This window comes from Heterodontus francisci, chromosome 10 (assembly GCF_036365525.1).
Source record: "Heterodontus francisci isolate sHetFra1 chromosome 10, sHetFra1.hap1, whole genome shotgun sequence".
Taxonomy (NCBI): Eukaryota; Metazoa; Chordata; class Chondrichthyes; order Heterodontiformes; family Heterodontidae; genus Heterodontus; species Heterodontus francisci.
This window is the reverse complement of record NC_090380.1, coordinates 122,808,695-122,822,651: the sequence shown is the minus strand read 5'-3', so window position 1 is coordinate 122,822,651 and position 13,957 is coordinate 122,808,695. Positions and strand designations below refer to the sequence as shown.

The 13,957-nt window shown below is 50.4% G+C and overlaps 1 protein-coding gene across 2 annotated transcripts in view; it reads left to right on the top strand.

Annotated features, from left to right (window-relative positions):
• Nucleotides 1-13,957, top strand: part of pdxka (pyridoxal (pyridoxine, vitamin B6) kinase a) — a 48,485-nt gene that overhangs the window by 9,666 nt on the left and 24,862 nt on the right. For both annotated transcript variants that reach the window (XM_068040077.1, XM_068040076.1), the window contains exons 5-7: nucleotides 1,060-1,106; nucleotides 1,188-1,273; nucleotides 2,148-2,193. In XM_068040077.1, coding sequence (XP_067896178.1) covers nucleotides 1,060-1,106; nucleotides 1,188-1,273; nucleotides 2,148-2,193 — 179 coding nt within the window. The remainder of the gene's footprint in view (nucleotides 1-1,059; nucleotides 1,107-1,187; nucleotides 1,274-2,147; nucleotides 2,194-13,957) is intronic.

The window sequence follows — 13,957 nt, the reverse complement described above, 5'->3', positions numbered from 1 at the left end:
GAGACTTCAACGGGTCTGGAGTCGATGTTGAGGACTCCCAGGGCAACTCCCTCCCTACTGTATACCACTGTGCCGCCACCTCTGCTGAGGCTGTCCTGCCGGTGGGACTGGACATACCCGGGGAGTGGAGGGGTGGTGGTGTCTGGGACATACCCGGGGTGTGGAGGGGTGGTGGTGTCTGGGACATACCCGGGGAGTGGAGGGGTGGTGGTGTCTGGGACATACCCGGGGTGTGGAGGGGTGGTGGGGGCTGGGAGAGGACAGTTCAATTGTGAATTTTAATAGTGCAGCACAGAAGGAGGCTGTTTGGCCCATCGTGCCTGTGCTGGCTCTTTGAAAGAGCTATTCAATTAGTCCCACTGCCCTGCCCTTTCCTCATAGTCCTGCAAATTTTTCCCTGTCAAGTATTTCTCCAATTCCGTTTTGAAAGTTACCACTGAATCTGCTTTCACTGCCCTTTCAGACAGCGCGTTCCAGATCACAACAACTCGCTGTGTAAAAAAAAAAATCTTCTCCTCTCCCCCCTCTGGTTCTTTTGCAAATTATTTGAAATCTGTATCCTCTGGTTACCCAGCCTTCTGCCAATAGAAACAGTTTCTCCCGATTCTATCAAAGGTCTTCCTAATTTTGAACACCTCAATCAAATCAAACCATCTCTGCTCTAAGGAGAACAATCCCAGCTTCTCTCGTCTCTCTAATTAGCTCCAGTCCCTCAGCCCTGCAACCATTCTGGTCAATCTATCTGCACTCTCTCCAAGGCCTTAACATCCTTCCCAAAGTGTGGTGACCAGCATTGAACACAGTACTCCAGCTGGGGCTGAGCCAGTGTTTAATAAAGGTTTACCATAACTTCTTGGAGATATAATAAGGGGTCGAAGGGTAAGAGTCTTGGGGGGAGGGGGGATAATACTGGAGGTTGGGGCAGAGACTGGGAGCAGGGTCTTGGCGGGGGTGGGTGGTGTGTGGGGTGTCACTGGGCGGGAGGGGGTGTCACTGGGCGGGAGGAGGTGGATCTCTTAATTGAAACAAAAGCTGATTGTTCAATTATTTCTCTTGCAGTTTGTGACCCGGTGATGGGTGATAAAAGGAATGGGGATGGATACATGGTGAGTAGCCTGTCAGTGCGTGCGTGCCTGTCAGTGCGTCCAGGGGTTATTATTTTACTGAATGTCTTGTTCTGTTTCTAGTATGTTCCAGAAAATCTTCTTCCAGTGTACAAAGAGAAAGTGGTCCCACTTGCTGACATCATCACTCCAAACCAGTATGAGGCAGAGTAAGTGTCATTGCTTGATATTTGTAGATTGCTGCCCCTCCCCCACCACCCCACACGGGACTGAGGCCTACAGGACAGGAGCATGCTGTCCGGTGTGGGACTAGATTGGACCAGTGTACTCTCTCGAAGGTTGCTTCTCTCAGTCTTGTCTGCTGGAGGTGGGAGAGACCCCTCGGCAGTGGGGCAGCACTGAGCTGAAGGCCTGGTCTTCGATTTTAAAAGGTGCAGTGAGGTCATTTTACTGAATAATATCTTTGTTCTTGTTTAGTGTCTAGTCTCAACACTGCCCCAGACCAGGCAAGCAATTGAAGGGCTGGGATTCAAATGTTTGCTGTTTGGGCCTGCAACTGTTGTGCACAATCACTGCTTGTCCACAGCTCTGTTCAGTTTGAGAAATGAGATACAGAAATATTTAGGGCAAGATTAAAAAAACAGAATGTACAGAACCCCGGAATATCTCCCTTATCACCAATTGGTCAGAACAGGTGACCTTGTTGGATATAAAATCTTTGGCTAATGAAGGAGGGTAAGAATGTGTAAGTCATTTTTAGATGCATTACTCAGAGCAGTGTTAGGGAAGGAGCAATTGGAAATTGAGTAAAAGCTGAGATGGACTGAGATGGAAACTGAAGAATGAGTGAGTGGGAGAGAGAGAGAGAAAGAAATGGACAGAAAGAGAAGTGTTGAGAGAGAGAATGAGAGTGACAGATACAAAGAAGAGAAGGGAGGGAGAGGACAATGAGGTTTTCGCACTGGCCTATCTCCAGTGTGGGTTTGCATTGTGTGGACAGGTCTTTCTATCTGAAGATATTTGCTGGGTTTGTAGGTGAAGTTTATAGTGAAAACTAACCGCAGTTGATTTATTTTTCTTCAGAATTCTTGCAGGAAGGAAGATGAATACGGAAAAGGAGGCGATTGAGGTAATAGAGTTTGTGGTAACAGCTGTTAAACGGTTCAATTCTGTGACTGTCACTCATGAACCCTATGGTAGCATCGAAAGTGCCATCAGATGAGACATTAAACCAAAGCGTCGTCTGTCCCCTCAGGTATCAGCAGCCCTCTTGATCGGCACCCCATCCATAAACATTAATTCCCTTCACTGCCAGTGCACAGTGGCAGCAGTGTGTACCATCTACAAGATGCACTGCAGCAAAGGCTCATAGAAACATAGAAAATAGGAGTAGGCCATTCAGCCCTTCAGGCCTACTCCGCCATTCAAAAAAGATCATGGCTGATCGTCTAATTCAGTACCCTGTTCCTGCTTTCTCCCCATATCCCTTGAACCCTTTGGCATTAAGAAATATATCTATCTCCTTCTTGAATATATTTAATGATTTAGCCTCCACTGCCTTCTGCTGTAGAGAATTCCACAGGTTCACCACCCTCTGAGTAAAGAAATTTCTCCTCATCTCGGTTCTAAACAGCATTCCCTGTATCCTGAGACTGTGACCCCTGGTTCTGGACTCTCCAGCCATCGGAAACATCCTTCCTGCATCTAGCCTGTCTAGTCCTGTTAGAATTTTATAGGTTTCTATGAAATCCCCTCTCATTCTTCTAAACTCCAGTGAATACAGGCCTAGTCGACCCAATCTCTCCTCATATGTCAATCCTGCCATCCTAGGAATCAGCCTAGTAAATCTTCTTTGCACTCCCTCCATGGCAAGAACATCCTTCCTCAGATAAGGAGACCAAAATTACACACAATACTCCAGATGTGGTCTCACCAAGGCCCTGTATAACTGCAGTAAGACATCCTCGCTCCTGTACTCAAATCCTCTTGCAATGAAGGCCAACATACCATTCGCCTTCCTAACTGCTTGCTGCACCTGAATGCTTGCTTTCAGCGACTGGTGTACAAGGACACCCAGGTCTCGTTGCACCTCCCCCTTTCCCAATCTATCACCATTCAGATAATAATCTGTCTTTCTGTTTTTACAACCAAAGTGGATAACCTCACATTTATACACATTATACTGCATCTGACATGCATTTACCCACTCACTCAACTTGTCCAAATTACATTGGAGCCTCTTTGCATCCTCCTCACAGCTCACATTCCCCCCCAGCTTTGTGTCATCTGCAAACTTGGAAATGTTACATTTAGTTCCCTCACCCAACTGATTAATATATATTGTGAATAGCTGGGGCCCAAGCACTGATCCCTGCGGTACCCCACTAGTCATTGCCTGCCACCCAGATAAAGACCCGTTTATTTCTACTCTCTGTTTCCTGTCTGTCAACCAATTCTCAATCCATGCCAGTATATTACCCCCAATCCCATGTGCTTTAATTTTGCACACTAACCTCTTATGTGGGACTTTATCAAAAGCCTTCTGAAAATCCAAATACACCACATCCACTGGTTCTCCCTTATCTATTCTACTAGTTACATCCTCAAAAAGCTCCAGTAGATTTGTTAAGCATGATTTCCCTTTCGTAAACCCATGCTGACTTTGCCCAATCCCGTTTATGCTTTCCAGGTGTTCTGCTATTACATCCTTTACAATAGACTCTAGCATTTTCCCCACCGCTGATGTAAGGCTAACTGGTCTGTAATTCCCTGTTTTTTCTCTCCCTCCTTTTTGAAATAGTGGGGTTACATTTGCCACCCTCCAATCTGTAGGAACTGCTGCAGAGTCTATAGAATTTTGGAAGATGACCGCCAATGTATCCACTACTTCCAGGGTCACTTCCTTTAGTACTCTGGGATGTAGATTATCAGGCCCTGGGGATTTGTCAGCCTTTAACCCCATTAATTTCCCTAGCACTCTTTTTTTTGTTGCTAATACTGATTTCCTTCAGTTCTTCCCTCTCATTAGACCCTTGGTTCCCGAACATTTCTGGGAGGTTATTTGTGTCCTCCTTAGTGAAGACAGAACCAATGTATGTGTTTAATTGTTCTGCCATTTCTTTGTTCCCCATTATAATTTCCCCCGTTTCTCACTGTAAGGGACCTACATTTATCTTCACTAATCTTTTTCTCTTCACATATTTATAGAAGCTTTTACAGTCAGTTTTTATGTTCCCCGCACGTTTACTCTCATACTCTATTTCTCCCACTTAATCAACCTCTTTGTCCACCTTTGCTGAATTCTAAACTGCTCCCAATCCTCAGACTTGCTGCTTTTTCTGGCAATTTTATATGCCTCCTCTTTGGATCTAATACTATCCCTAATTTCTTTTGAGCCACCTTTTCAGTTTTATTTTTGTGCCAGACAGGAATGAATAATCGTTGTAATTCATGCACACATTCTTTAAATATTATCCATTGCCTATCCACCATCAACCCTTTTAGTAAAGTTCCTCAATCTACCATAGCCAACTCGCGCCTCATACCTTCGTAGTTTCCTTTATTTGATTCAGGGCCCTAGTTTTGGATTCAACTACTTCAATCTCCATCTTAATGAAGAATTCTATCATGTTATGGTCACTCCTCCCCAATGGACCCCACACAAGATTGTTAATTAATCCTTTCTCATTGTCCAGTACCCAGTCTAGGATAGCCCGTTCTCTAGTTGGTTCCTCAATGTATTGCTCTAAAAAACAGTCACCTACACACTCCAGTAAATCCTCCTCCACAGTATTATTGCTAATTTGGTTTGACCAATCTATATGTAGATTAAAGTCAGCCATGATTACAGTTGTACCCTTATTGCATGTGTCTCTAATTTCCTGTTTAATGCCATCCCTTATATCTCCACTACTGTTTGGAGGCCTATAGACAGCCCCACCAACGTTTTCTGCCCCTTGGTGTTTCTTCGCTCCACCCATACAGATTCCACATCATGATTTTCCGAGCCAATATCCTTCCTCACTATTCTATTGATTTCCTCTTTTACTAACAACGCTCCCCTGTCCTTCCTAAATATTGAATACCCCTGGATGTTCAGTTCCCATCCCTGGTCACCCTGCAGCCATGTCTCCGTAATCGCAACTCTATCATAAACGTTTATATCTATTTGCGCTGTTAATTCATCTACCTTATTGCAAATGCTCCGTGCATTAATACACAATGCCTTTAGACTTGTCTTTTTAACATTCTTAGTCATCTTAGCTTTATTTTGCACTCTGGTCCCATTTGTTTCTTGCCCTTGTTTTCTCTGCCTTCCACTTTTGCTTCTTATCTTTCTGTCTTTCATTTCTATCCTTGTTTTCCCCTCCTCTGTCTCCCTGCTCAGATTCCCCTCCTCTGTCTCCCTGCTCAGATTCCCATCCCCCTGCCATTCTAGTTTAAACCCTCCCCACCAGCACGAGCAAACACCTCCCCCCACCCCCCCCCCCCCCACACCTGAGGAAATTGGTCCAGGTCCTGCCCAGATGTAACCTGTCCAGCTTGTACTGGTCCCACATTCCCCGGAACTGGTCCGAATGTCCCAGGAATCTGAATCCCTGACCCCTACACCATTTCTCCAGCTACGTATTCATCTGATATATCCTGCTATTTCTGCTCTCTGTTAGCATGTGGCACTGGTAGTAATCCTGAGATTACTACCTTTGAGGTCCTACTTTTTAATTTACATCCTAACTCCCTTGTTCAGCTTGTAGGACCTCATCCCATTTTTTTTTTAACCTATGTCGTTGGTACCGATATGTACCACAACAACTGGCTGCTCGACCTCTCTCGTCAGAATGCCCTGCAGCCGTTCAGAGACACCCTTGACCCTAGCACCAGGGAGGCAACATACCATCCTGGAGTATCTTTTGCGGCCGCAGAAATGCCTGCCTGTTCCCCTTACGATTGAATCCCCTATCACTATAGCCCTGCCACTCTTCTTCATCCCCTCCTGTGCAGCAGAGCCACCCATGGTACCATGAACTTGGCTCTTGCTGCTTTCCCCTGAGCCATCTCCCTCAACAATATCCAAAGTGGTATATCTGTTAGAGAGGGGGATGGCCACAGGGGACTCCTGCACTACCTGCCTTCCTCCACTCTGCCTGGTATCCATTCCCTCTCTGCCTTTGCTGCTTCTGCTTGCGGTGTGACCACCTCACTAAACGTGCTATCCGCGACAACCTCAGCATCGTGGATGCTCCACAGTGAATCCACTCGCAGCTCCAGCTTGGTAATGCGGGTAGTCAGTAGCTGCAGTTGGATACACTTCCTGCACCCATGGTCATCAGGGATACTGGAAACGTCCCTGATTTCCCACATGGTGCAGGAGGAGCATATCACGGGGCTGAGCTCTCCTGTCATGACTTACCCTTAGATTAATTAGTTACTCCCTTAATTGAAAAATACTAAATACACTAGGGGCCTTGTTCTACTCCAAACACAACCCACTACAATCTAAAGTCCTTGCCTTTACTTTTGAAGCTACTGATAAATCCTACTAAAAATCACTGCAGTTCACTATTTAAAATAAACCTTACTCAAAACAAAAAGTTACTCACTTGTTCCTTATTATTAATCTATTTACACACTCACCCTAACACTGGTGTACTAACTCGGCTATTTAGAGTTATTCTCTAACAGCAGTTACTCACCAACCAATCACCTTGCAGCTTTCCTGTGACGTCACTGCTCACTTTGTTTTCAAACTCCGGTGCGCTTGGACTCCTCTCCGCTGCTCTAGGCCGCGATCCTCAGACTCTATTTATCAGCTCCTCGCTCCGTGTTCTTCCCGCAGGTCCGCTCCTCTCCCGGAAGGTAAGTGCTCTAGGCCGCGATCCTCAGACTCTATTTATCAGCTCCTCGCTCCGTGTTCTTCCCGCAGGTCCGCTCCTCTCCCGGAAGGTAAGTGCTCTAGGCCGCGATCCTCAGACTCTATTTATCAGCTCCTCGCTCCGTGTTCTTCCCGCAGGTCCGCTCCTCTCCCGGAAGGTAAGTGCTCTAGGCCGCGATCCTCAGACTCTATTTATCAGCTCCTCGCTCCGTGTTCTTCCCGCAGGTCCGCTCCTCTCCCGGAAGGTAAGTGCTATGGTATGTATGGTATTGCAAGAGGGTTTGAGTACAGGAATAGTATAGAACCTTGGTTAGACTGCACCTGGAGTACTGTGTGCAGTTTTGGTCCCCTTACCTTAGGAAGGATATTATTGCCATAGAGGGAGTGCAACGAAGGTTCACCAGACTTGTTCCCGGGATGGCGGGACTGTCCTATGAAGAGAGATTTGGAAAACTGGTCCTGTGTTCTCTAGAGTTTCGAAGAATGAGAGGTGATCTCATTGAAATCTAGAAAATACTTCAAGGGATAGACAAGGTAAATGTAGGTAAGATGTTTCCCCTGGTTGGGGAGTCTAGAACCAGGAGACACAATTTCAAAATAAGGGGGAAGCCACTTAGGACAGAGATGAGGAGAAATTTCTTTACTCAGAGGGTTGTGAATCTTTGGAATTCTCTACCCCAGAGGGCTGTGGAAGCTCAGTCATTGAGTGTGTTTAAAGCAGAGATTGACAGATTTCTAAATACAAATGACATAAAGGAATATGAGGATCGTGTGGGAAAAGACATTGAAGTGGATGATCAGCCATGATCATATTGAATGGTGGGGCAGGCTCGATGGGCTGATTGGCCTACTCCTGCTCCTATGTTCCTAACTAACCAAGGCTCCTTTGACAGCACCTTCCAAACCCGCGACCTCTACCACCTAGAAGGACAAGGGTAGCAAATGCATGGGAACACCACCACCTGCAAGTTCCCCTCCAAGTCACACACCATCCTGACTTGGAACTATATCGCCGTTCCTTCATTGTCACAGGGTCAAAATCTTGGAACTCCCTTCCCAACAGCACTGTGGGTGTACCTACCCCACATGGACTGCAGTGGTTCAAGAAGGCAGCTCACCACCACCTTCTCAAGGGCAATTAGGGATGGGCAATAAATGCTGGCCTGGCCAGCGACGCCCACATCCCAGGAAAGCACATTAACAAAAAAAAGGTGGCTGTAAAAATCCCATGATACTGTTTCAAAGATGGGTCGTTCTCCCCAGTGTCTGGCCAATATTGATGTCTCAAACAACAACGAAAACATTATCTGGATTATTATTGCATTGCTCTTTATGGGAGCTTTCTGTGAGTACATTGGCAGCTGTGTTTTCTACATAACAGTGACTACACTTCAAAAAGTACTTCATTGGCTGTACGGCTGTTGGGGAGGTGCTGAGGTTGTGAAAGATGCTACATAAATACAAGTCCTGAGTGATCGGCTAGAGACACCTGGCTGGTTTTACTTATTCCTAAAGAAAAGTGAATGACTGGGGTACGGGTCCCACGCACACTGAGAGCACTCCAGTTGGCCGCTTGTTACCCTGGATTGTCCTTGAGCCCAGTTATCCTGGGTAACTCTTGTAAAGAGCTAATGAGCTGCCTTATGTGCAATAAGTAAAGCTCCCTCTACACTGTCCATCAAACACTCCCAGGGCAGGTACAGCACGGAGTTAGATACAGAGTAAAGCTCCCTCTACACTGTCCCCATCAAACACTCCCAGGACAGGTACAGCACGGGGTTAGATACAGAGGAAAGCTCCCTCTACACTGTCCCCATCAAACACTCCCAGGACAGGTACAGTATGGGGTTAGATACAGAGGAAAGCTCTCTCTACACTGTCCCCATCAAACACTCCCAGGACAGGTACAGCACGGGGTTAGATACAGAGGAAAGCTCCCTCTACACTGTCCCATCAAACAGAACAGGTACAGCCCTGGGTTAGCTGCTGCCTAATTTAGATGCCCGCGTGCTGATTGCAGCAATGGGCAACAGCTAACAGTGCTGCAGTCAGTTGCTGGAGATGCTGCTGGAGAGGGAGAGCTGAGGAGAGAGCTGCAACATTTTGAACAACCATTGCTACAGAGGGGAAAAGACTTTTCAATCATAAGGCTGTGTTTCGAGGTTGGTGTCGAGCACCAGACTTGTATTTGATTTGGACTGTTGGGAGAGGCTAGAAGAACAAGGGGTGGGGACTGTACAATTCTGTAGGGAGCTGTGCAGTTCCACCACCCCAATTGCCCACCCTGGGTCAGCTGAAGCTGCCTGGCTAAGAAGAAAGCAGAAGACAGACAGTGTTTGGGCAGCTTTCGGCTGCCCCAGGTGAAGACACCTCTCCCCAACCGGAGGACCAGAAGAGCTTGTGAAGGACTGTTTGATTGAACTGTTGTCTGTCATACCACCACGGTGAAGCAAGTCATCACTCCCAGGCTCGTTGTTCCTCTTCAGTATACCCTCTGCCTCTCCCCTAACTTCTTATATATTTATTTATTTATTTTCTTGCTTTATTTGAAATCTGTAGGCCTACCATTGGGGTGGGGTTTGGCTCTTGACCCATGGCGAGTCCATCTGTGCCAGTGGCAGGGCCCTCTAATACCTATGTGTCTGCCGCCTCTGTGGCTGCCCATGTGGCCCCGTCACCATTCAAGCTGATCACTTCAATCCATGGGGTGAAGAATTATCCCCAGTCCAACATGTCTATTGAGGCTTGCGTGAAGGCAGTGGCCGAGGTTGTTGGCCCCTCGGCCATTGTTGCAGCCTCGAAGATGTCCAGGAAGGCTGTGTTCTTCCTGAAGACTGAGCGGCGGTGTCCCTGGCCTTGAGTAAGGGGCTCACTGTGGGGGTGGTCCTTCCTGCTAGTGGACCCTCTGGGGGCCACCGCACAGCAGATAATGTTGTCAAACGTCCCGCCCTTCATTCCCAGTGAGCTCTTCCTCCCCCACCTGCACCATCTGGGGGAGGTGAGGTCGGAGATCTCCCCAATCCAGCTCGGTTTTCGGGAGCACAGCCTCCGGCATTCTACCCCTTCTGCCGCCAGCTATTTATGCAGCTGGCGCCGGAGGAGGTCTTGGAGGGCCACTTCAGTGTGGAGTTCCAATGGGCTGCCTGTTGCGTCTTCTGGACCTCGGACGGAGCGCGGTGCCGTGCCTGCATGGCGGTGGGGCACGTTGGTGAGAACTGCCCCAACCTCCTGGCCGCCAACTCTACCTTGGCAGCCCAGGGTGGCGCCACTGCACCTCGTCCCACTCCTCCTACACCTCCAACAGACACCACTCAGGCGGTTCAGGAGACCATGATTTTCGTGGCCCAACCTGAACCTGAGCTTAGCCCAAGGCCCGATCCCGGGGAACCCCCCTGCCCCAGGGCTGGGCTCAGGCCCAGGGTAACCAAGCAAAAGGAGGGTATGGAAGCAGAGGCCTCTGATGACATGGAGGTCTCTGAGCCTCCACACCCTAGTGGGCAAAAGAGGAGAAGGCACCCCTCCACGGAGGTAACACTGGGCCATGAGGTGCAGGGCCCATGTGCTGGAGGGGCGCTATCTCCTGCTTCAGGTCCCCAGGTTCCCCCTGCCACCACCACCATCAAGGCTGTAAAGCCTGGGCAGGAGCTCCCTACCCCTCAGGATGGAGGGGAGGGGGAGGCCCCTGTACATGTGGCCCCTCCGGGAGGAGCAAGTGGAACCCTGCTTGTGGTGGGAGAGCCTGGGGACACTCCTGGAGAAACCTTCCCATTCTGCCTCTGGGTCGGGTGCCCTGAGTGGAGGGGAGGGCGAGGCCCCAAAGGGTCGGCTCTCCCAGCCAAAAATCCACTCCTGACCAGGATGTACCCGACCCAGTTATAATTGAAAATGCTGCTGGGTCTGTGGGCGCCGGCGGGGTGGGAGATGGCCCCCTCTCTCCGCTTCCGGTCCCAGCTCCGTCTGGATTTCCGGAGTCGGGAGGGGGGTCCTGAACCAGGCTCCAGTTCCATTCTAGAACCCAGAGAGGACTCCTCTGCTATCGATTCGGGGGGGTGGGGGGGTGGGATCGTGACTGAGGTGGGACCAGCGCGTGCGGCCGGGGCATCTGCCCCACAGTGTGTGGTGGGTGTGTCGGCTGCTGGTGGTGACGATCCGGAGAAGGATGGGGACTCGATGTGGGCACAAAGGATGACGTTGAATCCATTGCCAGTGAGGTGGTGGACTCCCTCGTGCCTCCCACCGAGTCTCCTCTCATCCCCATGGCGGAACTCTCGGACTTCCTTGCAGCATGCAGGGGTAGCAGCAATAAAGTTCAGCTGGTCGTTGGCCGAATCTGGCGCTGATCGTCCAGTCCGTCCGTGCCGCCCTCGAGAAAGCAGGGAAGGGTGCGGGCGTGAAACTGGTTGAGAGGTGCCGGTTTCAAGCGTTCCTCAATGGGTTGCTGGGGAGTGGAGGGCCAGGTGCATTTTCAGTCCCTCCTCATAGTGAGGTGTTGGTGACGGGTTTTAAGTACCTTTGACATGAAGATAACCATAGCCAGCCTCAACATCAACGGCAGCAGAGGGTCTCACCGCAGATTTCACAATCTCTCAGTCCTTAGGGAAGGGAGATACGCGGTGAGCTTTCTGCAGGAAACCCACACCGTTCCGGGAGACGAAGCCACCTGGCTCCTGGAGTGGCAGGGTGGGGTCTACATGAGTCACCTCACCCCTATTTCTAGTGGGGTGGCTATCTTGTTGGCCCTGACTTTTCAGCCGGAGATCTTGGGGGTCAAGGAGCTTGTGCCGGGCCGCTTGCTCCACCTTGCCGTTCACCTGGGTAGCGTGCCGCCCCACTTTGTGAATGTGTATGCGCCCAGGCCCGGCGCATTGCAAGCGCGCTTCTTTGACGAAGTGTCCACTCTCTAGAGCTCTATCGACAGCGGCGAGTGCATCATCCTCGGGCGGGATTTTAACTGTACCCAGCGCGGCCAAGCGTTGGTGGAGAAGTTGAGGGAACTGATCAGCTCCCTCAACTTGGTGAACGTCTGGCGGAATCTCCATCCCGACTCCAGCGCCTTCACATGGAGGTCGAGAGGAGGAGGGTCCCGAATCTACATTTCGCAGGCGTACATGTCTCGGCAGCCTCCATGCAGCTGGTGCCATGCTTGGACCACCACCCGGTGTGCGCGGAGTTCACTCTGCTCTGCGTGTGGGTGGGGTCCGTGTACTGGCACTTTAACAACCGGCTGTTGAAGGACAAAGAACAAAGAACAGTACAGCACAGGAACAGGCCATTCGGCCCTCCAAGCCTGTGCCGATCTTGATGCCTTCCTAAACTAAAACCTACTGCACTTCCGGGGACCGTATCTCTCTCTTCCCTTCCTATTCATGTATTTGTCAAGATGCCTCTTAAATGTCATTATCGTACCTGCTTCCACCACCTCCCCTGGCAGCAAGTTCCAGGCACTCACCACCCTCTGTGTAAAGAACTTTCCTCGCACATCCCCTCTAAACTTTGCCCCTCGCACCTTAAACCTATGTCCCCTAGTAACTGACTCTTCCACCCTGGGAAAAAGCTTCTGACTATCCACTCTGTCCATGCCGCTTATAACTTTGTAAACCTCTATCATGTCACCCCTCCACCTCTGTCGTTCCAGTGAAAACAATCTGAGTTTATCCAACCTCTCCTCATAGCTAATGCCCTCCAGACCAGGCAACATCCTGGTAAACCTCTTCTGTACCCTCTCCAAAGCCTCCACGTCCTTCTGGTAGTGTGGCGACCAGAATTGCATGCAGTGATTCCGGGACTCGTTCCGGTGATTCTGGGCCGACTGGAGAAGGAAGCAGGGGGGCTTCCCCTCCTTGAGGCTATGGTGGGATGTGGGCAAGACTCACATCCGTGTCTTATGTCAGGAGTGCGCGATGGGGTCGACCAACAGGCGGGAAGCCGAGATCGGGCACCTAGAGCGGGAGGTGCACAACTTGGAGTCCCACCTCAGTCATGCCGTCGCGGACCCGGCCCTGCGGCAGACGTACAAAGAGAAGAAGGGCGCGCTGAGGGACCTGCAGCTCATAGGGTCCCAAGGCACGTGCATGAGGTCGTGAATTCAGATCCTAGAAGATTTGGACCGCGCCTCACCCTTCTGCTCGCTAGAAAAATGGCGGGGGGGCCCTAAACATCTCGTCGAGCTGCTGGCCGACGACAGATCTTCCATCACAGATCCAGAAGGAATGGGCCTCCTGGTCCGTACCTATTATAGTGCATTGTTCTCTCCGCATCCATCCAGCGAGGACGTGCGTAGAATTTTGTTGGAGAACTTGTCAGACTTCGCTCACGTTGGCGGAGCTGACCGGCGCCCTCCACCAGCTCTCGAGGGGTAAATCCCCGGGGCTGGATGGGCTGACTGTGGAGTTCCTCGGATGCCCTGGGGGACGATTACGCGCGAGTCCTAGGGGAAAGCCTGGCGACTGGGGAGATGCCCCCCTTGTGGCGCAGGGTGATCGTCATCCTGCTGCCGAAGAGGGGCGATCTCCGCCTGCTTAAGAACTGGCGTCCGGTCTCCCTCCTCAGCACGAATTATAAGATCTTTGCCCGGGCTATGTCTACCCGCCTGGGCTCCGTGCTGGCCCACATGATCCACCCCGACCAGTCCTACACGGTCCCGGGCCGGTCCATCCAGGACAACATCCACCTGGTCCGGGACCTGATCCATCTTTCCCAGAGGACTGGTCAGTCGGTCGCCTTTCTCTCCCTCGATCAGGAGAAGGCGTTCGACAAGGTGGATCATGAATACCTTTTCGGGACTCTGTGTGCATTCAGACTTGGGCTGCATTTTGTGGACCGGGTATGACTTTTATACGCTGCCGCAGAGTGTCTAGTCAAAGTTAACGGGTCCTTGATGGCGCCCATTCACTTTGGGAGAGGAGTGCGTCAGGGATGCCCCATGTTGGGCCAATTGTATACGATCTGCGTGGAGCCCTTCCTGTGCCTGCTTCACAGGAGGATGACTGGATTGGCTCTGTGCGAGCCGGCCATGTGGGTC